Consider the following 27,139-nt stretch of genomic DNA (forward strand, 5'->3'; position numbering starts at 1 on the left):
TACAGTTATATTAGAGGACAAAAGAAAATAACATTTATTTATAATTTAAAAAATATGTTATGCATTAAATTGAATTTATTTAATAAAATATTAAATATTTTTAAAAAAATTATAAACTTATTTATTCATTAAATTTCTAATTTAATGATTAAATTATTAATATATATATATATATATATGTATATATGTAATAACTATATAGGTAAGTTGATTCTTTTTCTCAATTTGTCAAAGTGTATTTTGCTAAAATTTGAGTAACTTGACAAAATATTATTTTTGGGGATTTAATTCAAATACATATCAATATAAATGATTTTACACAACATTTAATTATAAACTACTATATTTAATAAAAGTATTATCTTTTTTTATGACTACTTAAAAAATATATCTATAGAAAAATAAGTCAATGCATTGATAAGAAAGATATAAATAAGAACAAGGCTTTTAATTAATGCAATCAATGAAAAAGATTAAATAATGAATATACAAGCATATATCATAATGACGGTTACATTTCCTTCGATGTTTCACGCGAAACAATCAATCATAGTTTCTCTATACCTCCTATATAGTATACGCATCCTCAGAAAATGGTGCATTTCCTTTGCATTCTGTAGTTTTTATTTCATTGAAAACTTCACTCGCTGAGTCACTCCTCTCAGTCCTCTGTGGCATTGCTTCTTCTCAACTATGAACGCTCTAGCAGCCACCAACCGCAACTTTCAACGTGCAGCTCGCATTCTCGGCTTGGATTCCAAGCTCGAGAAGAGTCTCCTCATACCCTTCAGAGAAATCAAAGTATTCATCTTTCCAACCACCCCTTTTCTGGGTTTCAATCCGTTTCCACTCTTTTGGCTTCAATTTTCTTTGCATGGCTTTTCTCTCTCACCATCATGAAAAAGTGTTGATCTTTTCTCTTATTTGTGGGGTGTGTTGAAAAGGGGTTTCTCTGATGTTTGTGTCTGATTGGCAGGTTGAATGTACGATCCCGAAAGATGATGGAACTCTGGTTTCCTATGTCGGTTTCAGGATCCAACATGATAATGCTCGTGGTCCTATGAAGGGAGGAATTCGCTATCATCCTGAGGTTCTCGTTTTGTTCTTTTGATTCTTTTTGTTTTCTCATCAATACACATGGATTTGGAATTTGAGTTTAGTTTCAATTGAATTGTCTCTGTTTGAAAATTTCTGTGATTGGACTCATGACACTGTGTGATACTATAGCTTTCGTGCGTGCAATTTGATAAACCATGTTTTGTAAAACAAAATTTTGATAGAACCCCGATTCATTAAATGAGGGTAGAGCGCAGTTCTACAATCATTGGTGGCGAATTATTGGAGAAAAAAAAATTCAGATTGTTTTTTGGGGTTATGGGAATGAGACACTGGTTTGCAGGTGTACTTGTACATGATGCACTTCCAGGAGCCAAATTGGAAAACTGCAGGGAAGTTCTATTTGGCGATAAGTTTATTTATTTTAGTACATACTGGTCAATCTGTTAAAAAATGTGATTACTTGGTTACAAAACTTGTGCTGAACTGCTTATCATTTTTATAACTATCATTTCTGAAAAATTAGGACTACATCTGCCTACGACCGTAACCTTAAAGTGATATCATCTGATGTGAGTTTCAAAATTAGGACCACGTTATGTGATCCGGTTGCAATGGCTACATCTGCCTACGACAACTGTAACCTTAATTTAAATTCTATGATTTTTACTCATTTTGTTGTGTGTGGTTTTATTTGATGCGCAAATATTAATTTTTGTACCTTTATGCTATGATGTTTGCTCATTTTGTTGTGTCGTGGTTTTATTTGATGCGTGAATATTAATTTTTGTACCTGTATGCTTCCTTTATTTGTCTCATAATGAAATTCCAAAAATGCGTTTCGAATGATACCTTCGTATTTAAGTCTGCTGAGTTCATTCAAATGCTGAATCCAATCAATCATAAGATACACACTGCATTTTCCTTTATGTGATCATATCATCACACAATATTATGAACTATTTTCAGCTTTTAGAAGTAAGAAGAGGCTTAGGATTTTGATTATCTGACAATGTGTTTTTCTAACCTTGGCCTTGTTTTCATCTGTATGCTTCTTGAGTTGTGGTAAACTCATAATGAAATTCCATAAACACCTTTGAATTTTTACCTTCCTATTGTGGTCCTCTGAATCCAATCATGAGATACATGCTGCATTTTCCTTTTCGTTTTGTTACTTACCTGAGTATATTTAATATTATAGCTATATTTGAGATGCTTTTCTTCCCATCAGAGTCAGCAGATTTTTAGGAATACTAAATAAACCCAGTGACCAACCATACAAGTTATGCATTAGGGTAACTGTATCACAGTGATTCAACTTTAATGTTAATGTAGACATTGCTTACCTAAAAGAGATGTTAATCTACACAGTTCTTCTAATGACAATTTATACATTTTGGCACTTTTAAGTTTCAGTTATGAATGTTATCAATATATATTCTTTATACTATTTTTGAATATCAAACTGTCAAATGTTGTGATGCCAGGTTGACCCAGATGAAGTGAATGCTCTAGCTCAGCTGATGACCTGGAAGACAGCTGTAGCTGACATTCCCTATGGAGGAGCAAAAGGTGGAATCGGCTGCAACCCGAGGGATCTGAGTATCAGTGAGTTAGAACGTCTAACTCGGGTTTTCACCCAAAAGATACATGATCTCATTGGCATTCAGAGGGATGTTCCCGCACCTGATATGGGAACTAATGCACAGGTTCTGATTTCACAACATAGTACTTTTGTTTCCATTTTTTTTTTTTATAAATACTAACATTCAATAGTTTCATATATTCTCCTCATTGGTCCACTATTTCACAGACCATGGCATGGATTCTCGACGAGTATTCCAAATTTCATGGGCATTCACCTGCAGTCGTGACAGGGAAGCCTATTGTAAGTATCAAATACACACATACCCTAAAGAGACCACAAAATCTTCTGTTCTCGTGTATATTAACGATTAGGAAATTGGTTTTTGAATGTTTTTTCCTGTAGGATCTTGGAGGTTCATTGGGGAGGGAGGCTGCCACAGGGCTCGGAGTGGTTTTTGCAACTGAGGCTTTATTTGCTGAATATGGGAAGTCAATTTCTGATCACAAATTTGTCATCCAGGTATTCCTTCACCGCCATGAAAGTGTGATATAGTATATTCATATTAATCCCACTTTCAACATATATTTGATTCTAATCACACTATTCAGGGCTTTGGAAACGTGGGCACATGGGCTGCTAAGTCCATTTTTGAGAGAGGAGGAAAGGTGATTGCTGTGAGTGACGTCAGTGGTGCTATCAAAAACCTAAATGGAATTGACATCCACGCCCTTCTGAAACACAAGGAGGACAATGGAGTCTTGACAGACTTCCCAGGTGCAGAAGGGATGGATCCAAATGAATTGCTGGTTCATGAATGCGATGTCCTTATCCCTTGTGCCTTGGGTGGAGTTCTGAACAAGTATGCTGGTCTATGTCACCTTAAACTCAAATCATCAGTGTTAAAAGTGTGTGTTTGTTTTTGCTTATTCCTGCTTTCCAATGCACATTCAATGCCAATGCTTCTCTTGCACTGGATTGACATTGAATGTTAGCCAATGGGGTTTCAAACACCAAAAGTGATTCTAGTTTTCTCTTGATCATGCACACTAAAATTAAAACAGAATCCTCCTTATTTAGTTTTTATCTTTCCCATTGTTTTTATATGTTTAACTTAAAACTTTGGTTCTGAAGAACTACAACGTAATTTTGGTATATCATTTTTGAAGGGAAAATGCTGCTGATGTGAAGGCAAAATTTATAATAGAAGCAGCAAATCACCCCACTGACCCTGATGCGGATGAGGCAAGTATACTGACTTGCGGTTATGCTATCTCTTGTGATATATATATCCTGAACTTATATTGATTTCCTTTTGCAGATTTTGTCCAAGAAAGGAGTCATTATATTACCTGATATTTATGCCAATGCTGGTGGAGTGACTGTGAGCTACTTTGAATGGGTTCAGGTAAATGGGATCAACATAAACACTCAAATCCTATCTTGAAAACCATGCTTAAGTCCCTCTCTCTTAATGCTAAATCTCCCCCTGGCTCTATGGTGCTTGCAGAATATTCAAGGTTTCATGTGGGATGAAGAAAAAGTGAACCATGAGCTGAAGAAGTACATGACCAGAGCTTTCCAGGACATCAAGGCAATGTGTAAAATTCATAACTGTGACTTGCGAATGGGAGCCTTCACTCTAGGAGTGAACCGTGTTGCCCGTGCTACCCTTTTGAGGGGTTGGGAAGCTTAAGGAGCTACTTTCGTTGGTTCCTGTTATTTATCTACCAGATGAACCATTGCTTAGTCTTGCAACTGATAAAGTAGGATTTTACATGGCTGTGGTTTTCTTACTTTGTTATCGTAGTGCTAGTCGAGCAATTTAGTGTAGTCATGCGAAACTTGCCAATAATACTTTATTCTCGCCATTGGGTCCTGGGAATAATATAAAACTACAGCCAGATTTGTTTAGAAAGTGTTGATGCATCGTAGTTCTTGTAACAAAGTAACTACGTGTTTCCGTTATATTTTTATTTTCAAATCTTAGTCATGGCCACACGTGATTGACGAAAAGTTAACATACTTTCCTGACAGAAGAGGGAGAATTACCAAAGGTAATAACAACAACGTCCAACTATGAGGAGTGTAGATAAAAGATAAAACTTAGGTACATTTTTTTTAGGTGTGATTCATATTATTTTTCAATCAGAATTAAAGTTTATTCAGGAGTCAAAAACATCCACATTTTCTAGTCCTCATTCTGAGCTCCCACCACTTTTCTGGGTAAGACACTGAACCTGATACATAGGATTTAAGGCCATATCGCTCTCTGTATGGAAGTATGGAAAAAACTTGGGAATACTCCTTCGTTATCTCCATTGAGAGTGATGGATGATTGGCGCTGAGAGGACCACTCTAACATCAAAAGACAATGGTACATTGTTCTTATCTCGTGTTCCAATTCCTTGAAATTTATTTAGTTTCCATTAGATGTTTGGCATTTTATTTTATAATCTTACAATTGCAATCACCCCTTGAACGAGCTGAATGCTATTGATGGCAATTCAAATGTGGGCAACTGTTTCTACACTCCTTCGGAGGAATGATGCGTTTGACAAGTTCAAATCAGTTATCACAAACGAGATTGAGACCAGGAGCCAACGAAAGATCAAAAATAGAAAATGGAAAAAAAAATGGTATAAACTAAAAATAGAGTTGCTACCGCCTACCAAAGTGTAATTATTTTGGAAAATGATTAAAAAAAATCCTTTTCCAATTTTTAAGAAAAACAGAAATTTGGATTGGGACTAGAGAATGTTATATTTGTCAAATTGACTGTAAGACCCAGTTAAGGACTACTTAAATTAACAAAACAATTTCAGACTCTCGTGAAAAATCCTTCATTGCAAACACACACACACACCCGAGAGAACGAATTGAAATACAATGTCTAATTCATATCCATGTCTTGTTTTGTTCTAACAAGATTAAAAGTGAACTGTATTAAGAGACAGAAAAGGGGAGGAAGAACTACAAAACAGCAATTCCATTACTCATTTTTGGAAGTGCTAGAATTCTCATCCTGCCAAGTTGCTTGCCATTGTTTGTCATATAATGTGGTCTCGTCAAATAGCTTCTTAAGGTTGTCAAGGTCCTCGTTCTTTCGGATAAGAAGTACTCCCGCCACTGCAACGAACAGCAGGGTTTTGCAAAAGAAGTTGCTCATTTGATCAACTAGACCTACTCCTGTCAAGCTATCAACGAAATACGCCATAAAGAACCCTATCATTGCGGCTCGCCCTGCATGATACTCAAAATAAGAAAAATGTCACGCAATGGAGGTTTTTATTTTTTATGTCTCTTATCGAGATTAAGTCCTTTAAAATCTGTTTGGATACAAGTTATAAGTACTTTTGAGATTTTTTTACAAAAAAAAACCTCCTTATTTTCAGTAGAAAAGTTTTTATAAGATTTTTTATAAGCTATTCTAAGCTTGTATCTAACAGAAACTTTTATTCTCAGGTTTCATTCTGGAATGCAAACCAAAACTGACCATTGAGCAGTTCAGCTTCAGGGAGATGGAACCTCTTCATCCATGCCCACCAAGGTATGATGGAGGTGTCAAAAACTACAGGACTTTCGTTGCTGGATGATTCTGGGTTATCCTCAAGCCATTTTCTCCTCCTAGCCTCTGAAAATAATTACACACTTGGATGAAGTAAAGTTTGAAGTATTTTGAGAAAACAAAAAAAATGTAACCAACGAAATATGAATCCAATCCTTCACCAACTATGTCTTACCCCTCCATCAAATAAAGGAAAAAATCGAATTATAAAATAAACCCATGCACAGTCAACTAGAACATAGGAATGACATTGTTAACAGATGCACTTATTCCATATTAAATTGGATAGGTCGCAAATTGTGGAGAAGATAGTACCAAGAAAAAGGGAAGAAAACCAAACACAAACCCCATGCCGAGCTTAAATTTCAAAAATATCCAAACCAGAAAAAAAATATAAAAAAAAATCATAACCTACATCAACGCAATTTATAGCATTGAGCAACCATTGATCAAGCAAAGAGGTCATTTAAGTTAAAATTACTTCATGGGGAAAATTTTAGGCTGCATCAATCACATGCTTTGGCATAAACCGCATCAAAATTGTGCAGCCATAGATGGAACTTCATCATCGCCGAGAATGATTAGAAAACAAAAACAAAATTAAAAATCAAAAATCAAACGACCCTACAATAGATGAGCTAAAAAAATAAAAACTTTCCTCGGCTAAGCTTCAATTCAAAGCAAAAAAATAAAGAAAACGAAAAGCAAGGGACAACGTTACGTTACCAGCATCAATAACAGCATCCCAATCAGTGGTGCCATTTTTCTTAAACTGCTTCAAGTCCCATGTTCCTCCAACCCACCTCGGATCCACGAAGCCACTAAGAACCTTCACTTCCTCAGTCAGAGCCGCAGCAGCCCCATTGGTCCCCACAGAGGCATCCTCGAGCGGCGGGGAAGGCTCCGGCACGGCCTGCTCCGGCGGCGGTTCCACGGCGGTCCCGAGGCCGTTCTCAGCGGCGGCCTTCAAGGGAGAGAAAGCAAGGGTCTTGGGGCGGAGAGAGAAGAAGAGGTTGGTCTTGTTGAGGCGGGGTTTGGAGTGGGAGGAAGGAGCGGTGGCGGAGAGGTGAGTGGGGGGAGAGAACGAGGCCATGGTGGTTGACATGGTTCGCACTTGCATTAACTTGGTTGGGGGTTGCAGAGTTCAGAACATGGTGGTTGTGGTGAGTTAATGGTTTCTATTTCTGGGGCTGTGGCTATCCTCAGCACAACACAAGCGAAATGGAAAGGGAAAAAAGGTATACCACTATACCATACTCTTGTGGCTTCGCAACTCGTTTGTCGTTTCTTGGCTTTCATCAATTCCTTATCCAATCATCTGTTACTATGCAAATCTATGGATTACACCATCTTTCAACTTACAAGATGGCCCATGACTTGGAGGAACGCTAACATAATGGCCCATCAATTCAATTGCTTCCTTTTTCTCTTCAGTCCTAGACTCTAGTGTGGCAACTTAGGAATGCTCGGGTAGTGTCTCATTTCTAATTCTAATTACACTACTGATTAGTAATGTCTGTCGGAATCTGTTTTCGTTTAGCTTAATGCATATACAATAAGTACAAAATACTCCGTGGGTGATTGTTTTATTGATAACACATATTTCGTATTTTTATTTTTTCAAATTGGAAATCAAACACACTTTTAGAATATGTAAATATATTTGTTGGACACTTATTTATATTGTGTCCACCGACCGATCTTATAAATCTATTGGACACCTTAATTTTTAATAGAGATAATCCATTGTTATAACTTGATTTTATCACAATTTTTTTTACATAAATTTTAATGTCCTTTGTTATCATCGTTTATAAAGTTATAAGCATTTTTCTTTTGTTCTCACATACTTTTTCGTGTTTATTCAAATTATTTGCTTCTAAATTCTTACATTTTATTTTTAATGCACAACCCTTTTCATTTAATTTTTTGTGTAGAAGATACTTCTTTCTCAAATTGATTTTCATCATTAATAACACATGATAATTGTAATTGAGGAAATGAACTTCTAACTGCTTCATTCAATAAATGTATATATATATACTTGTCCAATAAGTCATAATTGTCCAACTAGATATTCTCATTTAAGCATTTAATTATCAACTATAGTATACAATACAAGTTATGTGTATTCCAATATCTTCGAGATTTGGAAAATGTAGGTATATGGTGCACTTCTAGCTTGGAAAGGAGCAATAAGAAGTGTTAAGGTTTTAGTAGTTTAATGAGAATCTCAATTAGCTGAGTTAAGCTTAAGACCGAAAGAAAATGGAAAATTTTAGCTTGCAACTTCCCCTTACAACGAGAAAATTAATGTCCTCATGATTATTTTTCTCATGAAAAATAGCATTGATTGCAATGTGGTGTGTTTATTGAATGTCACATTGTAATGAGGTTGGTGAAACAATAGAAACATGAAATAGGTAAACGAGCCACTATAATACGCGGATAGTAAAGCAAGTGTGTGATACCTAGCTTTGCAAGATGAATCAAATATAATATTTTACTTCTTAGACTGTCAATGTAATCAAATAATCACCATAAAAGATGCAAAACCAATCACAATTTTCCTTGTGTTAGTGTAAGAAGGCCTAATGGAAAACACTAAAATATTTACTTATAGGGAAAAGGAAGCATGAAATATACCATGATTAAGAACTTTTATTCTTGTAAATAAGAATTCAAGTAGAAGCTTGCAAATGGTAATTAGTGGGATCAATTATGTATTGACTCGATTTTTGAGCAACAAAAATAAAATCAAGACATGTAGTGGTCATCAAGTATAAAATTTTGCCTGCAAGACACCTATAACTAGCAACATCAGTTAATTGTTCCCCTTGGTAATACATAATTTATTGGACTTAATCAAAGGAACAAGTGTCGGTTTAACAACCAAATATCTACAAGAAAATCCAAAGCATACTTGCACCGGAAAAGATAAATCCTTAGATTAATTGAGCCACTTTGAATGTCTCGTCGTAATATGTGCATTTATTGACAAAAACATGTTTCACATTAATACATAATATTATTAAATATCAAAAGGTGAGTCAAATTATCATATAAAATTCTAAAGTAGCGGAATAAAATGATCAAACTAGAAAATCCTTATGCATCTAAGAAAAAAAAATTATATTTTTAGTATAAATTTTCACTTTTACATTACGTTATTGGAGTCTTTCTTCTCAAGTTTTACGTGAAAATCCGTGCATGCATTTAACAGGTAGTAAATCTTGGAACTTTTTCCTTTTACGTGAAAATTCTCTAGTTTCACTTTTAAGCTCCTTCATGCAGTTACGTTAGGACCTTTCCGCTCAACACACCTTGAGACAAGATAACTATGTTGCATACTGGTTAGCTAAAGAAGAAGCTAACTCTTCTTCCTCTTTTTTGTTTTTAGATGTGTTCTCACCAATTCTCAGACCTTCTATTCTAGCAGATGCTAGGTACCTTGTTCATAAACTTTAATTTTTCTCTGTATCATATTTTCTTTACGTTTCATACTAATAAAAAAGGGAATAAAATATATTCTAAAATAATATTTTCTCAAATACTATAAATTGAGGATTCAAACTCAATGATTAAAAGAAGAAAAAAAAACAATGAAAAAACTTTGAACATTCAACATATTAAATTTATCGAATACTTTCATTATTTGTTATACACTTGTTCTTAAACTAAAAAAAAAATACAAGTTGTTGTGTACTTGTGCTTAAATCTTCTAAGTAAACTATTGTGCTTTATTATTTTTTTACATTTGTGTTATAAGTAGTCTTTGATTGAGATTAGTGTAATAGCCTAAAGAAACTATTTAAAATACTTGATTTTAACAAGTTGTTATGGTGAAAATTTTTCAAGTAGTAGGGATTGAACATAACCCTTATTGAACTTGTATATGTCTCTTATGTGCTCTTCTTCATCTTATCCTATTTACATTTTGAAATAATTTTTTTCTCCAATAATCAAATATGTTTTTAGAACATTCAACATATTTATAATTTTGATGATAATAAAGTAAAATGAAATTTGATGGACTAATATCTCCATATGTAAAGGTACTATGCATCTAAGGATCCTAACAATAACTCATTCAAAATTCAAATATAGGCATTTGAATGATAGTTTGCCATTAATATCTCACATTTATTGTATTATTTTCTTATTTGTATAAAATCTTTATTTGTGTAAAAGTGTAGTATCTTATCAAAGTGCATTATCACCAAGATATTGTAAAAAGAAAAGACATATAAAGGGAATGTTTAGACATAGCAAGACAAGAATCAGTGATGGTCAACCCATTTTGAAACAAACTTAAACTTACGCTAACAAAGCTGCATTTTTAATTGAATCAAATTAAGTACATGTTTGTTTTATGTAAGAAGTAACTTTTTCTTTAAAGACGAAGTTAGAACAAATACTTTGAAGACCTCACTCTCTCAACAAATATCTTGAAGAGGTTATAAACACAACACTTTATGAATAACTTTTGTAAGGATTCTTACAAACTCAGTCATGCCAAAATTATTATATTGCTTTGAACTTTCTTTCTTCTTGTAATATCTAATTTATCGTGTACTAGATGAATATTATATAAGTTCACTAAACTTATCATTGCCTTAGTAAGTTATAATACTTTGAGCCAAAACTTACATATCCTCTTTGGGAGAATTATCCTTATGGACACCAATATTTCATATTATTAAGCTTGAAGAAGAATGTTGTAATGAATACTTGTAAAAAATTATTTACAATTGATGTTAGTAGTGACACACTACAAAAAATGTTCCATATAGTGACATACAAAAAGTGTCTCTATAGGTATAATATATGTAGGTATATACCTATTTGACATATAGCTACATACAATTTTAGTGTTGATTTTGAATGAGATTTAACAACATATTTTGTGTATCACTATAGCCTATACCTACACTCTTTAACAATATACCAACATATATTATATTTATCGTGTGGGTAAAAGTAGTTTTTAGTGACATGTATTGTGTCACTATAGGGTGTGTGTCACTATACGACAATTTTCTTGTAGTGACATAAAGAATATTGTGTAGTTAGAAGTGACAATGAAAACATTGTGTAATTATTTGTAGTTAGTGGAACTCTTCTAGTTTAAAGGTAACTAGATGTAACTCAGTTTGAGTGAAGTAATATAAAATTGACTTTTGTTCCTGTCTCTATGCCCTTAATGTTTTATGGATGAAACATTTTACGAACTTATATTTGTTATCTTCATCCTTTACCAAAAAAGTTTGTAAAAGCTCTCTCACACACATTCAATCCCTTTTAGTGTGTTTATTCCCTTTAACTTTTGACACGCTTTAAAAAAATATTTTATGAAAAAAATTTCAAAGTTACATTTACACTCAATTCAACCTTCTTCTTGTGTGTAACATTTTTTTTATTTCAATCCACTCTATACTTAATTATGAAGAGTCATTTGCAACCCATGATTTTTATCTCAAAGTGATAAATGAATGTGATTCCAAGTGTGGTTGTCCTTAAGCACTTGTAATTCAATCATCACTTTGAACCAACATTAAAATTAAGTACATTCAACATAGTGATAAGTTTAGTGTGTGGAAAAATAGAGAAGACAAAATGTTTGTAAGTGGAGGAGAGATTGTCATATGATATAATTAAATGAAGATACAAATACAAGAGATTGTTACACACAAAATTATTGAGATAAAAATATGACTTTTTTTATTGACATGAACCTTTTGAGATGTGTAAAAGATAAGAAGAGAGGAATATGATTAGGTGGTGATGGGTGACTGGTCAATTGTTGTAAAAGTTTTGGTTGCAATGCCTAAGATAAAGATAAAAGAATGTAATAATGAAGGTGATGTCTAAAATTTAAGGATTGTAAAATAATGATAGAATAACTAAAAGTATTTTTCTAATATGGAAAATGATCCTCACAAAGAATTATACTCACATTGGCAAAAAAAATTTTAGAAGTCAAATATAATGAAATGCATCCTTTAACTTTAACTTTGTATCCAAGAGATACATTCCCTTACTTAAGGGTTCGACTTTTGTCTCCCTTATGAGAGTGTGGAAGCAAAGGTTAAGCAACCAAACATCCTTAAGTGTTTTAAATTTAGTGGTGTATGATGCAAAAACTCATATGGTGTTATGTGATAAAAAAAAATAGATGAAGACAATATGTTGATAAAGTGTACACCATAGTTGACTACATGAGGCCAAAATTTAGTTGGCATGTTGCTCTAAAATAAGAGTAGTTATTGATGTACTAATGATATTGGTAGCACATTACTCTTGCAACCATACACATTGTAATATATTATATAAGAGGTGTTCTAAATTAATTTAAGGAGAAATAATTTGATTACAAAAGGAGATGAAAACATAATCCTTAGATTTATTAATTGATAGAATAAGAGAGAAAACTTGATCCAAGCCATAGAGATTGTGATTGGCTTTGACATGCCTAATCATCTTTAATGTATATATATTTTAAATAACACAAGAATGATTATCAAATTACAATTAAGAGAAGTGGTAAAATTGTGAAAATTTATGAGATTGAAATAATTGGTATTTAAAGCACATATATTACTAATTCATTACAAAATAAAAATAGTTCCTTAGTGTAGACACTAGATTCCGTCCGGACTGCCACTACCACGGACAAAGGGCTATTAGGATGGCACGAGCAACCCTTGAAGGCCTAATAGAGCATCTAAATGGACTAGAACGACTCTAGAAGACCCAGAAGCTCAAAAACTAGGTTTTATGCATAGAATGACCGTGCCCAAACTAGAACAATCCATTCCAAATCAAAAAAATGGCTTATAACCCTAATTGGGAACAACCTATTCTAAGGGTCCATTTTGTGTGCAAATTTATGGGGCAGAACGACTGTTTTAGGTTTGGGAACAACCATTCCATGCCTCTAGCTCCCTATATAAGCGAGTACGGGGCATGTTTCTCCATACTCACTGCTTAGTTGATCTAGTCCAAATAGAAACTCTTTCTTCTCTCTCTAGTCTTTCCTGAGTGTGTGTGAGGTTCTTGTAGAGCGAAAGATTACCAAAACATGCCTTTATAATAAGATTTGAGATTCTTCTCTTTTATAAAGCTTGCTCTGAAGGTATTTCATCAAAGTCTTTCACTTTCTCTCTTTGTATTTATATAATTGTTTTGTTCATAATATTATTGTCATCATGTAGACACTAAACATGTAAGTAATTAATAAAAGGGGTAAACGTTTAAATTATTGTTCCTTACTATGCTAAAATCATAATAGGGTACCAAGATAGGGTACTATAAGGTGCTTAATACATTCCTTATACGTAACTGACCCACAAACCTAATTCTGGTTATGAAGGCCACAATTAATTTTTAATTTTTTTTTTCCTTTTTTTGACGTTTTGAGTAAAATGTCGATGGAGACTCCTAAAAACCTATTTAAAAAATCATTGGTGAAGGATTAGTCTGATCTTCAGACATTCCTTAGCCAATAAGATTTCAAATGGAAATCAAAATCATCTATGGGTAAGATCAGAAATTTTTGGATTCTAACACTTAGATATATATTAGCCAAAATATTTTATTCATTTTTTAGTTTAACGTATAGATTTGACTTATTAAAAAGTGTAAGGAGTAACAAACATGATCAATGGTACTAGTGTATATGATCCAACCAAAGGAAAGAATAATTATACTTGTGAATCGTTGAGTTGCACTTTAAAGAATGATAAAGGCACTTATGTGTTTCACTTAGTTGTTTCTTGTGACTGAAGATGCATGTTCATTGTTCCATTGTAAACAACCAATTTTTTAATACAATTTTAAGTGTAATGTTCACCTATTGTTGTCCTACTCAAAATTATCTTTGTGATCATATTAAAAGACCGAGTTAGTATCAATAGTAGCAATGTAGGTTTGCAATAAAGGGATTGTCCATATACTTGAGAATTGAAGAAAAATTATACATAATATAACAAGTTTTCATACTGTGTTAAATTTTTTCTCCAAAAGGTACATAACTTTGTATAAACATTATTGTTAAATCTTCCTTGAATAAAATGAATCCCACAACCTTTATTTTGAGAGTTATCATTGCTACTCATAAAAAAAGTTGGGCATTGAAACAATTTAAGAATTATTATTGCAATAAAATAGGAAATTTTGGCTAAGTTTATATATTATCGATACTTTTTAAGATTTATGTCATGAGAAAAGTGAGGAGTTGATAAAGTTAGAAAATACTTAAAATAAATTTGGGCATGTTGTTAGGAATCTCGAGAATTTCTATTCAAGAAATTTGATCATTACCTCAAAAGGGCAATTACACTTATTTGAGTAGATTGACAATTATCTTAAAAGGGTAGTTACACTTTTAAGAAAATGTGACTAAACACAAAGCATTTATCAATAGTTACAAGAAGTTACTACACTTGTTCAGACCAATAATTACCTTAAAGACACATGTTAACATTTTGTAATAGTCAGAATTATTATACAATACATAAAGGACCTTAGCTATTTTTTCTTTGTGATTACATTTCACACTACTTACAAACACCGCTTACATCGATACTAATAGCTTAAGGTTAGGCGTGGGCAAAACGAACTGAACTGAACTGAACTTATAAAAATTATATTGAACTTAAAAGTAGTTCATATGAACTGAACTAAACTAAATATTAGTTCAGACGAACTGAACTGAACTATTTTTTTGTGTCATTGAACTGAACTGAACTATATTATAAAAACTTGAACTGAACTGCAATTTAAACTGCACTAAACTGTTATGATATTTTGAATTGAACAATTTTGACTCATTTATCTATCAAAATAGGACACATTTGTCAACTTTACTTTATTTTCCATTTTATTTAAAATTTTCAAAGGAAAAAAATATAAAATTAAGTCAAACAAACTCAGTGAATTTTAAGCCTAAAAATAAGTAGTTCAACATAGCTCAATTGATCCGTTAAGTTCAACAAAATTGATACAATTTTTTTTCAAATCACTTTTTTTTCTAAAATTTTGGTTATTAAACTATCGAGCTAATCTATTAAGACATAACATGTTAAACACATTTATTTTTTTATAAAAATAGTTCAATTTTTATAATTCAGTTCAGTTTTTATAGTTCAGTACAGTTCAACTTTACAACAGTTCAGTTCAGTTCAGTTTTTTTTAAACAGTTCAATTCAAATTTTTTTACAAATAGTTCAGTTTTTTATAGTACAGTTCACCACCAGTTCAGTTCAGTTCAGTTCAGTTTAGTTTTTTTTGTCCACCCCTACTTAAGGTTATTGGAAAGCTTTATACGTAATTCACCATTCATAGTGTATTTATTTTTTAATTCGTCTTTCGATAACCCTTTCATCTTCCTTTAACAACTTTTTTTTTAATTATTTTTTTATTGCATTTAATCTATTTATAACTTTTTTCCTTTTAATTTTCTATGACTCATTTTCCCTTTTTCCTCAAATGTTTATTTTTGTGCATTATATTAATGTTTAACTTATAAAATCAATATAAAAATATCGAAATACTATAAGTTGTATGTATTTAAGTTCAATTAATATGTCTCAATTGAAAATAAAAAAGATAATATTGTTCTACATAATTAATTTTTTATATTAATGTAATATGTTTATCAATATCGAAATATATGTATTTGTTTATATTCATTGTTATTTTATTGAAAATAAAGTAAAAACAAAAAATACTAGCTGTTCTAAGTCATTTGTTAGGTTTTCGTACTTATATGTGTTTCATGTTGTTTTTATCAAATTATTTGTGCTATTTGTCTTATATACTAATTTAATTTATTTAGTAAATAAAATCTTGAAACATAAAATCTTGCTAAGTTAATTGTTTTTTTTTCTTTTCTAATTCATCAAAAAGAATCCACTACATCCATTAATTTCTTGGTCTCGCGAATAAAAATCTTATTTGTTTGTATGGATACCAAATAAATTTATACTTGTAAGTAATATTCGAACACCTTTTAACTTTGACAAAAAAATACTTAGTTTGATTGAATACAAATACAACTTATACCCAATTTATTAAACCGGGTATGGGGATGGGATGAGTATATACATATTCATCCTGTACCTGTAACCATATCTACTTTAAATTTCTAAAAATTTAATTTATTTTTAAAAATTTATTTGACATTTATGTAATTCTTACTTTATTTTAAATTTATGTCAAATAAAATTTAATTAATATAATTTTGTAATTGTTACTCTATGTTAAAATTATCATTTTTTTAATATATTTTCTTAAAAAAGTTAATTAATTTTTTGACGGATACAAATATACCTGATATCCGATAGGGATAAGGACACAAATCATATACTCGTCAATTATGAAAACAAGAATGGATATAAAATATGAAAGCAAGGACGAAAAAGAAATAGTGAAACCCTTACTTATCTCATCTTGTTGCCATCACTATTTATTTGAATCTTATGAAAAGTTATCCTTTTGAAAATATCGAATTTTATTTAGATTTCTTGATACAAATTTCTACCAACAACAAACAACAAATTCTATGATCGAAAACAAAAAGATACCAAACCAAAACTAAGCAATGCAAGCTAATACTTTCTATATTTGTATTTTTCTTTCTTGCACCTGTTATTTAATAAATTTCTTAAATTATCCTTATTTCAACACAGTTCTAAATTACTTAGTTTGAGATACTCATTTCATAATAATATTTTTTTAGAACACCCATTTTAAAATAATAAATATTTTAGAACGAGTGTTATAGAAAAATATTATTTATGAGTAGGGATGGCAATGGGGCGGGTAATAGTAAATCCGCCCCCGCCCCGTTAAATGAAAATTGGCCCCATACCCACCTCATATCCGTGTAGGTATCCATTAAGCGGGTATCCATGAATTTCTTGAATACCCACAAATATCCATGGATATTTATAAATTTTTTAAGAAATTAAAAATATTATATTACAAATAATTTTAAGTTTATATTTAATGTCATTAAAATATTGAAAATAAAAATTTAATGTTAATTTTGAATTTGTATTTAACGTTAATTTTGTTAAAATAATAATAAAAATGTAATATAATCAATAATTTAAAATACATCAATCTGACAAGTAAGTTAAAGTCTCATCACAAAGTTACAATAATTCAATCTCATAATTCCAAATGAAAGTAAACAACTTAAAGTACATAAATCTTATTGGTCCAATCAAAGCTAGAAAATTAATCAAATTACATCTAACATAATTCTATAACATGCTTAACACATGTTAGTAACTTCATCAACCTCACTTTTGTATGAAAATAAGATGAGAGAGTGCAGTTTTAAGGCTATGTGGTATAAGAATAATTAAGATATTTAAGAAATAATATTAAACGGGTATCCGCGGGTACATCATACCCGCCCCCGCCCCATTTATAATCCGTAAGTACCCGCGGGTGCGGGTATTTTTGTCATCCTTATTTATGAGTGAGTTCTAGAAATGTGTTGAAATAAAAATAATTGAAGAAATCTGTATAAATACATGTGTAGGTTATAAATATTTCCTAGACATGCAACAGACACCCCAACCAAAAAAATTGTCTGGGCCGTAATTCTACAAGCCCAGCCCAAGGGCATCCAGTTAAAAGTGGTGACTTCCTTAATCTCCATTTCTTTCTGCACGCTTCACTATGGAGGTTGCCACAGCAGCTTCTAGCTTCGCACTCAACAAGCCCATGCTGGCATTGCCGTCTTCGTCTCGAACCGGAACCCCTATCAGAGCCATGAACTCCTCCTCCCTCAGGACCTCTCTCTCCACCAACTTCGTCGCTCCTTACGCCGGAATCAGCAGCGCCTCTAGCCTCTTCTCCGGCCACAAGCTCCGACCCTCCTCCCTCAATCCGGCGTCGTTTCCTGGTTCCAGCCCCAAACGAGGCGTCGTTACTATGGTACCACTTTTTCTCCTCTTTTCAACCGCGTTTTCGATGCTGGTTTCGAATTGGATAAGAGATTGGCGATTTTACGCGAATTTTCGAATTGAATATTTTGTGGCGTGGATATTCACCGTTTTTCTGTGCATACCGTGATAATTTCGAGTGTGTGTTTATGGGTTTAAACGTTTAATTAGTAAGTACGTGTATGAGGTCGTAGGGCTTGTAGTTTTCGTTTTGCTAGAAAGAAAAAGGTTGGAGTATGTAGAGTTTATTCAATTTGAACGCGAGTTAGGCAGAGAGGTGTGGAATTTGGATTTTATAGGTTTTGGTGATGGCTAAGGTCGTTTTAGAACAAAGTTTGCTGGTAACAAATCAGGGATTGGAAATGTATCAATGAGTTCTGAAGGTCAATCATCATAATCACACCCGACAAAACAAAGTTGTTAGCAGAGAAGACACACTTTATAAAAAATAGCATTTTCTAGGAACCGGAACTAAAAATATTTATAGGGGTAGCCAACTATATTTATCTTAGTTGCCCCAGAGGTTTTAAAAAATATTTTCGGACATGTTTTTAACCACACGTTCTATTCTGTTTTATTTTTGAAATTAAACATAGAATGGAATGCATGTGTTATGCTCTGTCTTGTTCTAGCACGAGAGGGCAAGAAAAATGTTAACTTTATAAAATTAAAAGAGTAAAATAATTTACTTTTTTGCATTGATTTCTGATATAAACTACTCATTGTGCAAGCACAATGTTCATAGTTCAAGTCAAAGATTGTGATGTTCAAAATACCAAAATCAAAAACCCTAAACTGATTGATGCAGAGAATCTCAAAGTCTGACAACTAGTAATTCTTTTAACATTCTGCTTACTTTATTCCAATTTACTATAGTGGATGATAGCTAGTTAGATGGCTGGGTTATTAGAGAATTTTTCTACTCATACTAATAAGATGATAGAGGCATGCTTTAACGTTGAACTTAAAATGGCATTCCTAAGGTGCCAAGAGGCATTGATCCCTTCTGGCACGTTGTAATGCATGTTGTTTTAGGTTTCTTTGTCACTTTATCCATATACTTGAGAAGGGATAGGATTTCTTTTAATGGGTTCTCTTTGGTAGTCAGTGGGCAGTTTTTTTCAGTCTTTTTGGCAGGTATGCGGAGAGGACAGGGAGCTCGTTTGTTTTGTCATTTTATTTGTCTTTGTTTGACACTAAGTGTATGGAGCTCATGTCATTGTTCTTTTTTGTTTTCGTCTAATTTATGTTAATTTTTCTTTTGTTGAAAAAGGACTGATGTATGTAGATCTGTGTTGTAATAGAAGTTGTATATGGTCATTGCTGTGCAGTGTCTCAAACAAACATTCTGTAACTCACATGGGTCCTTTTTAATGTGTAAAGTTATTCGTGCATGATCTATATATTATGATAATAAGTGGTATAACTTATAATGCACATTGTACAATATTTATGGCATATTGCAGAACAATATATCCTATAAATACTATTTATGCCGGTTGTGTTGTTTTTTTTTCTTTGTTGGATAGGTTATTCCTTTTTCAAGAGGAAGTGCATGGGAGCAACCTCCACCGGACTTGGCTTCTTACTTGTATAAAAATCGAATTGTTTATTTGGGCATGTCTCTTGTTCCATCTGTCACTGAGTTAATACTAGCTGAGTTTCTTTACCTTCAATATGAAGACGATGATAAGCCTATTTACCTATACATAAACTCCACTGGGACAACCAAGGTAAGTAATGTTTCTCTATGTATTCAGCCTAGGATATTGTCTTCTCCCTGAGAAAGACTTTCTCATAGCTTGATGTACACTGGTTTATCTAATGTCAAAGCATTCATCTTATTACTAAAGTTCATATAGCAGGAATCGCTTGATGTAGAATGAGGTGTTGTAAGAAGGAATAGAATATGGAGAGTGGGGAGGGGACTAGGGAGTGCGTGCATTAGAGGAGTGATAGTAGATAAGTCAGATCAAATCACACAACTTTATTAGAAATATAATATAATTCATTTCAAAGTGTTAATGCATTTAATTTTGGAATTAATAAGGATATTATTCCCTATTGCAGTGCACCTTGATAAAGATCATGCTTTTGGGTGTTCCCTTTTTCAAGTAATACCAACTTATGTCCTAATGTTAGCCTAAGAAATTGCAAGACTTGCTCAATCTTTTGTTAGTAATCTGAAATGCATATCAATGTAAATTTTGATAAGTGCAATGTTGGTGGCAGTTGCTTTTAATTGTGATGCACAGTAAACATAATACTAGCAATTATTGTGAATAAAAGTGTCAATGAGTGCTCTAGGCCATGCTCTCACTAGACTGTGATATAGTGTAGAGAAAATGCAACTCTTGAGCTAAATTCAAACTAGCCTAAGGTACTACCAGGTCGCCAGCATTGGACAGGGGGTGGGGGTTCTGGGTGGGGTTAAGTCTAGGTTCACTCCTGTGATGTTGAAGCATATCTAAAGCCTATAGTTCAACCAAGCCTCACCTTTTATACACACCATGACTTATGGAGCTTATATGGAAGCCAAAATTGATGGAGCCAGGTTTTGTGTTAAGGGGACTGATATTGAATAGATTGAATAATAGCTAATGCCTAATAATATGCTGAAACTATCATGTTAATGCATGCATGCACTTGAAAACAGAGAAGAAGGATGGGATTGTTTTTGTTGATTGAAATTGAAACTAGAAAAATTGATACAAATATATAGATCCTAATGAGGCTACCCTAGTTAAGTTAATAAAGAAACAAAACACAAATAATGAGGTGAGGCAAATGTACATAAGGAAGTAAGGAAACAAATCACAAATTAAAACTACACTCAATTAATCCCCCTATGTACATCAATTACAATCACAATCCTACTTAATTGCAGATCATATCTGATCTTGTCATATAGGACCATCCAACATTTGTCAATCTAGTTTACATAGAAACTAAAGAATAGTAAGTACAAGTTTTGAAACTTCAAGAAACTACTACCAATCATAACATTTTTTTGAGTTTATTTTAATGTTTTTCTCTTGGAGATGCATGCTAAACCTCTGCTCAATAATTTAATATTATTTTAAATTGCTTAGCTTAATGAAATCAATAAATCAATTATAGCTACTATATTTCTTTTTGTGATAAAATGTAGAATTTGTATTATCAGCAGATAGCTACCCTGTTTTATGAGAATATCATATAAAACAATAACAACAGCAAGAACTCAACCTTATCCCACTAGGAGGTGGCTCTGTGAATCAATCTGAACTGTCGGGCTATAGTGCTTTCATTTCTTATTACTAAAGAGCTGCAAATAATTTTTGTAAGATTCTAAATAATGGTCCCACAATCTCCGTGGAAATGTTGTTTAATAGAATTTTGTTTCCTTCTTTCAGGGAGGTGAGAAGTTGGGTTATGAGACTGAGGCCTTTGCAATTTATGATGTGATGAGGTTATTATCACTATGTTATCATGTCATTTATTTTCTTTATCTCTCTCACTTATGTTGGGCTCTTAAACTGAGTACTAAACAGGTGTCATTTAAATGGAAAAAAATCTTTAACTCTTAAATTTATGATGTGATGAGGTGTCTTTATTTTCTCTGCTCCACCTTGCATTGCATGTTGTGGGTTGTAAGGTGGAGAAGTCCTTTGCATAGGCACTGTGTTCTGATTTTAACAATCTGAGTGGCAGTAGCATGTATACCATGCACCATTGTTATTAGCATCGTACAGTTCATGATACAATACACAATTCAATTCGAGTAGTTAGCTATATGAATTGTTGAGAAAATTGTTTGGGTGCTTGAGTTGCACCATGAATAGCAGGAATTACAGCTGAATTGCAAGTGATTCTGGTGCAGGTGGGTTGTGCACCAAACTGGGTTGGGTGACGCAAGATCCAAAAAAATGGTCCGACTGGTGTAGTATGGAAACCATTATCTTAGGGGATGGTTTTTTTTTTTTTTTTTTTTTTTTTTTTTTTTTTTTTATAAATAATGTGAATGTAGTTAGTGTATGTATGTCATTATAATTTATCTTGATAGGTATAACTCTTTAATTTTTTTCTACTAAAAGTAAAAATTTTAAAAATAATTTCTGACATTTGGGTCCATGATAAATTTGACGTCTTTCTGATGTAGGTATTGACCACTTTTTTTTAGCTTTTTGCTTTTTTTTTGTTTTGGTTTTGCACCAAAGATATCTTCCAATAGATAATTGGAGACTGATTCCTTTTGAAGCATAGAAATCAATGAAGTGAATTTCATCTCTCTCAACAAAATCTTCTCCATACCTAAACACTTTTGACGGACCAATTAAACATCTTTTATTAAAATATATATTAGTTTATATAATTGTATATGTGTTGCATAATTTTAAATTGGATTAAATATGTTTTTATAATGCTCTTAGATTTGTGTTTTTAGTTATTGATCGTGAGTTTGTGCTTCTATGTCTTTGTTAGTTGTATATACTATATTTTATTATCAATCAAGAATCTAACGATTCAGGATACAGTTTGATTTGCGATTTGGAAAATAGACCTAATTCACAATTTGATTATTGATTGAACTATCATGATTTGCACCCACCCTTACCTAGGTATTTTTCCATTGAAAATGATTATCTAGCTTATGTTAACTTTTGTTGGTATCTTTGATGATCTCTAAGGTGTATAATGCTTTTTAACTGATCATCAGATTTTTAAATAAACTCTTTTCCTATATGTGGAGCCAATTTATTTAGCTTATATATACATCTGACCCACTTTAGAGGTTGAGTTTCCTATATGTGTTTTGTCATGAACTTTGTCTATGATGTCACTAAATGGTGATCTCTCTTTGACAACAATTTTACCTAGTTTTGCCATACTGCATACCTTTTGTTTCTCTCTTTTGGATTAATGTTTCTACTCTTGGATTTTTTTTATCTACTAGAATTACAACGATGATACCAGAGTTCAAACTTAGAACCCTATAATACATACTATTCCAATTCCTATCACTAGGCTGATCCTAGTAGTTCACCCTTGGATGCTAAAAACATGATGTTAATATCTATTAGATTGTAAATGGACATGATGCTGAACGTTTATGTTTATTATGAAACAACTGTTTTCTCTTCCTGCATAAGCCTATCCTGAAGGAGACATTCTGTTTTACTCTATAGCTTTTTCCCTATTTGAAGAATTCTCAATAGGAAGTTTGTGTTTATTAATCTAGCTAACTTGTTCTGCTACAGGTATGTCAAGCCTCCTATTTTTACTCTTTGTGTTGGTAATGCTTGGGGAGAAGCAGCCTTGCTTTTGGCTGCTGGTGCAAAGGGAAACCGTTCGGCTTTGCCATCATCAACAATAATGATAAGACAGGTTTGTTCTCAACCATTTCTTTTAAGGACTAGGGCTATTTAGTTTGAGAAAACGTTTATTGTTTATATTTTGTTTTTACTTTATTTCCTGTATTCAAAAGTTTATATACAAAACTGGCAAAACAGGAAACAAACTGAAAATAAGGTGGCATTTTTTCAAGTAAAAGTGAAAATGAAAAGAAAATGTTCTCATAAACCAAATAACCCCTAACTATTCCACGTGCTTAAGTTGTTGGGTTCTAGCACATGAATGGTCACTTCAGTTACTTAGTTTATTGCGTGTCTTTGGGGATATTTTATCCAAACATGTTAATTGTATGTCTTTTCAATTTGCAGCCAATTGCAAGGTTTCAAGGTCAAGCAACAGATGTTAACCTTGCGAGACGAGAAGTCAATAATGTGAAGACAGAATTGGTAAATACTTCAATCTAATTATATATAGTTAAGTTTTAGTTGTAATTAATTGATAATTGATAATTACTATCTATAAAGCTATGTGGACCAGTGCATAATTTGTGTTTTTATTCCCTTCAAAATATCCAAATGGGAATTTGTTGAGCAGTAGCCAAACATTTGCTTGTTCATTCAACCCCCGAGCTTGAGATTATGAATTGTGTTATATTTGGATTTCACAGTGGACTTGCATGTTTTTGATTTAATATGGACTCTTATGGATGTGGGTTTTACTCATTATCTTTATCAAATTCTGATTCAAAGATTATTGTAACAACTCACATTGTTTAATCTTTTAAAAGGTTAAATTGTATGCAAAGCATATTGAAAAAACACCCGAGCAGATTGAAGCTGATATTCAGCGTCCGAAGTATTTTAGCCCCAGTGAAGCTGTTGAATATGGAATCATAGATAAGGTACTTGCCGTCAGACATTTTCTTTTTGTCCTTTATTTGCCTTGAAAATTAAAGTAGCTGTCTTTTTGCAGGTATTATACAATGACAGGGGCACTGAAGATCGTGGAGTTGTTTCTGACCTTAAAAAGGCACAGCTTATTTGACAGTTGGAATTTAAATTGCTATTTATTTGGAGTTTTCAGGTAAAGTACATCTTTAGACTTTATTGTATTAAACAGTTGTTTCAACTTCAAAATTGATTTAATGTTATCTTATAAGAGTAACTGCCCCCTTTTTACCAACAATTCTTATTAAATCTTGTAGTTCTTGTTATTATTTTGCTGGATTGTTTGTGATGCTCAGAAATTTATTGCCCATGAAGCTAGTGTTGGTCAATTAAGCAAATCAATCACCTGTGATTATAATTTGTCCTTTTACACTTTAAGCTTTAAGCTTTTGGTATTTGCCACTGTAAAATGAATAATTTTGTAGCGTGGTCTAGTGATTTCACCAACCATGAGTTAGTGTTTCATGTTTGTGTAGAAAGGAAGCCCCAAAGCCCTCACTTTGAAGCTTTTTGGGAATATTATGCCCTTAGTTTAAACCTTTTTTGAAATATTATGCTTTCAATAAACTTGTCACTCTTAATGATCTAAAAAGTAAGCTTTTATTGATGGTGACATCCATAGCCGATCTAAATAGTCAGCTTTTATTGATAGTGACATCCACAACCTCCGTAGTTTCTGTTCTGTTCTATTTCACTAACAAGTGCAAGCATAGCCAGGTTCTCTCATTTAAGGAGGCGATTATTTGTTTTCATGTCTACATTCCATGCAAATATATTCCCCACCTCCTACCCCCAAATTATATAGAGATTTATCAGAGGGGGCCAAGATCCTCAACATTTAAAAAAAAAAAGTAACTGCAAATGATCTAAGCATGAAAATGCTTTATTTATAACAAAAAATATGAAACATTGGATATATTGTTGGATTTGAACTGCATGATGGTGCAGTTACTTTTGAACTTTAGAGGATCTTAATCCCAGAAGAAGGGACATGCATGGTCATGCCATTGTTGCTGCTTGGGCGGTTTGGTATACTCGTTTATATCTTGCATTTGGCCTGATTTAGTTTCACCTTGTTAGTTGGGTGCTTACTTCGCAACGTGTTGGAGACAGATGTAAGGGAGACATGGGAATATGCAACCTTCACATTTGCTGGTCCGTTAGTCTTGGCTGTGTATATTTTTTTTGCATTATCTAATTTTAAGTGGTATGTCACGTTGATGGAGTCTGTTGTCAAAATTGATGGCCATTATAGTGATTTTACTTTTTGTATTTTTAAAACAATATCCCCTTTTGTTTCCTTTTTCAGCATTGACTTTTGTTTTTGGAGGGGGGAGGGTTGAAATAAAGATAGTACTTTAATATGTAGAATAATGGTAAAATGTGTGCTGCGCTAAATATGTTAACTATTCCAATCAAAGACTGTTTCTGCGTGGTCTGATATATTTCTCATGGAATTGTTCCTGACTACAGGAATGTGTGTGGAAATTGATATGGTTAGTGAAGTTCCTATTTCTCGCTATTTTTAGCTTTCTATTCTTAATAAATTCTTTGTTTATATGAAGTAGATAAGCTTAAATGGAAAAAGATCAAGATCAGCAGTGAATTTGTACAACCGTGCCAAGCAAGTAGAGGACATTGGAGTCTCATTGTTAATACCATAGACTATATTTCCCTCCCCCAACAATAGGCCGAAGGATCTACCTGTACCACTACTTGTTTTCTAGTTCGTTGTACACATGATTGGTTTCTTTTGTACACATGATTGTATTCTGGTTCATTCTAATTTAAAAGCTTGACAGTATTGGTGGAACGAAACTCAATTACCGTTAATGGCAATGTTTAGCAAATTTGAAAAAGAAGTATCACAAATTTAAAACCATAAGAAACTTGTGGTACTTGTGGTTGTGGGAAGATGTGGATGTAGCCTTTAAAGATGTATTTTTATAATTTTTTTTGTATCAAGTACTAATTTAATTTAATAAATAATTCACGTAAATTTAGTTAATAAAATAATGTAAGAAAATGAACATTTATACTGGTCGAGTGTAGGTAAATCATTTATTAACTTTAGTACCCGTACGAACTGAAGTAACATTTAGTGAATAATCATGTTGGTATTTCTGGTCGAAATATCTTTTTTTTTCATATTTTTTTTTATTAAAAGAATCTACAAATTTGGAGAATAAGTATTTTGGCCGGTTCAATTATTATTATTATGAGTAAGACAATTAGTGTCTCTATATATTATTTAAAATACAAAATAAAATAACTAAAAATTATATTGGTGATTTATAATTATAAGATGAGTAATTTAGAATAATTATAAGGGTAAAAATGTCTTCAAAAATATGTAAACGAAAAAAAAAATGTGTCACTTTAATATAGTTATAAATTATTGTTGTCGTATTAAAAAAGCTTTTATTAACCATGCAAAGCACGAGACCAATGATCTAGTCGTATATAAATATAACTACTTTTCATTTAATTTTGAAACATATTTTTTCTTTTACTCCATTTTTTTTTTTCTGAAAAAAACCATGGGTAGGATGTTAATAAGATTCAAAGTTTCAACAAGAAAAGAAAAAAAGTGTAGCAAAAGAATTGCAATTATTGAAAGCACTATCCTGTTACTGTTTGTAAGAGAAGCCTGTTTCGTGTAAGAAGGAAGGAGGCACCACATGGATGG

The 27,139-nt window shown here is 32.4% G+C and overlaps 3 protein-coding genes across 5 annotated transcripts; 2 read left to right on the plus strand and 1 right to left on the minus strand.

The window, feature by feature from the left end:
* Positions 1–528: 528 nt before the first annotated feature.
* On the plus strand, positions 529–4,640 carry LOC109811811 (glutamate dehydrogenase 2). Its single transcript, XM_020375645.3, has 9 exons — positions 529–801; positions 977–1,090; positions 2,544–2,765; positions 2,870–2,944; positions 3,047–3,163; positions 3,253–3,503; positions 3,811–3,886; positions 3,963–4,049; positions 4,152–4,640. The coding sequence occupies exons 1-9, from the start codon at positions 694–696 to the stop codon at positions 4,335–4,337; spliced, it is 1,236 nt and encodes a 411-aa protein (XP_020231234.1). The 5' UTR covers positions 529–693; the 3' UTR covers positions 4,338–4,640.
* An 820-nt stretch (positions 4,641–5,460) lies between these two features.
* Positions 5,461–7,460, minus strand: LOC109811809 (light-harvesting complex-like protein 3 isotype 2, chloroplastic). The gene is made up of 3 exons (XM_020375643.3): positions 6,936–7,460; positions 6,138–6,275; positions 5,461–5,884 (listed from the first exon to the last, which is right to left on the minus strand). Exons 1-3 carry the CDS (start codon positions 7,327–7,329, stop codon positions 5,634–5,636), a joined length of 783 nt encoding a protein of 260 aa, XP_020231232.1. The 5' UTR covers positions 7,330–7,460; the 3' UTR covers positions 5,461–5,633.
* Positions 7,461–17,872: 10,412 nt separating this feature from the next.
* Positions 17,873–26,268, plus strand: CLPR4 (CLP protease R subunit 4). Of its 3 annotated transcripts, XR_014434101.1 has the most exons (9): positions 17,873–18,161; positions 19,699–19,902; positions 21,565–21,620; positions 23,410–23,536; positions 23,872–23,949; positions 24,291–24,404; positions 24,476–24,586; positions 25,531–25,605; positions 26,019–26,268. XR_014434101.1 is itself a non-coding variant. In XM_020375652.3 (8 exons), exons 1-7 carry the CDS (start codon positions 17,904–17,906, stop codon positions 24,545–24,547), a joined length of 909 nt encoding a protein of 302 aa, XP_020231241.1. In that variant the 5' UTR covers positions 17,874–17,903; the 3' UTR covers positions 24,548–24,586; positions 26,016–26,268. The 3 variants fall into 3 exon arrangements, 2 of the variants coding, with proteins under 2 accessions (XP_020231241.1, XP_020231240.1); XM_020375652.3 differs by lacking the exon at positions 25,531–25,605 and having other exon boundaries at positions 17,874–18,161; positions 26,016–26,268; XM_020375651.3 differs by lacking the exon at positions 25,531–25,605 and having other exon boundaries at positions 17,874–18,161.
* Positions 26,269–27,139: the final 871 nt, after the last annotated feature.

The sequence above is a fragment of the Cajanus cajan genome, chromosome 5 (assembly GCF_000230855.2).
Source record: "Cajanus cajan strain Asha chromosome 5, NIPB_CcT2T_4, whole genome shotgun sequence".
NCBI classification, from domain to species: Eukaryota; Viridiplantae; Streptophyta; class Magnoliopsida; order Fabales; family Fabaceae; genus Cajanus; species Cajanus cajan.

Coding starts and splice junctions, on each gene's coding strand:
- CLPR4 (XM_020375652.3), top strand. CDS start 17,904: ATGGAGGTTGCCACAGCAGCTTCTAGCTTCGCACTCAACAAGCCCATG. Junction 19,903..21,564: donor ACTCCACTGGGACAACCAAG/GTAAGTAATGTT, acceptor TCCTTCTTTCAG/GGAGGTGAGAAGTTGGGTTA. Junction 24,405..24,475: donor AATATGGAATCATAGATAAG/GTACTTGCCGTC, acceptor GTCTTTTTGCAG/GTATTATACAATGACAGGGG.
- LOC109811811 (XM_020375645.3), top strand. CDS start 694: ATGAACGCTCTAGCAGCCACCAACCGCAACTTTCAACGTGCAGCTCGC. Junction 1,091..2,543: donor GAATTCGCTATCATCCTGAG/GTTCTCGTTTTG, acceptor TTGTGATGCCAG/GTTGACCCAGATGAAGTGAA. Junction 3,504..3,810: donor TTGGGTGGAGTTCTGAACAA/GTATGCTGGTCT, acceptor TCATTTTTGAAG/GGAAAATGCTGCTGATGTGA.
- LOC109811809 (XM_020375643.3), bottom strand. CDS start 7,329: ATGCAAGTGCGAACCATGTCAACCACCATGGCCTCGTTCTCTCCCCCC. Junction 6,276..6,935: donor GGATGCTGTTATTGATGCTG/GTAACGTAACGT, acceptor AATTATTTTCAG/AGGCTAGGAGGAGAAAATGG. Junction 5,885..6,137: donor TGAAGCTGAACTGCTCAATG/GTCAGTTTTGGT, acceptor AGTATCATGCAG/GGCGAGCCGCAATGATAGGG.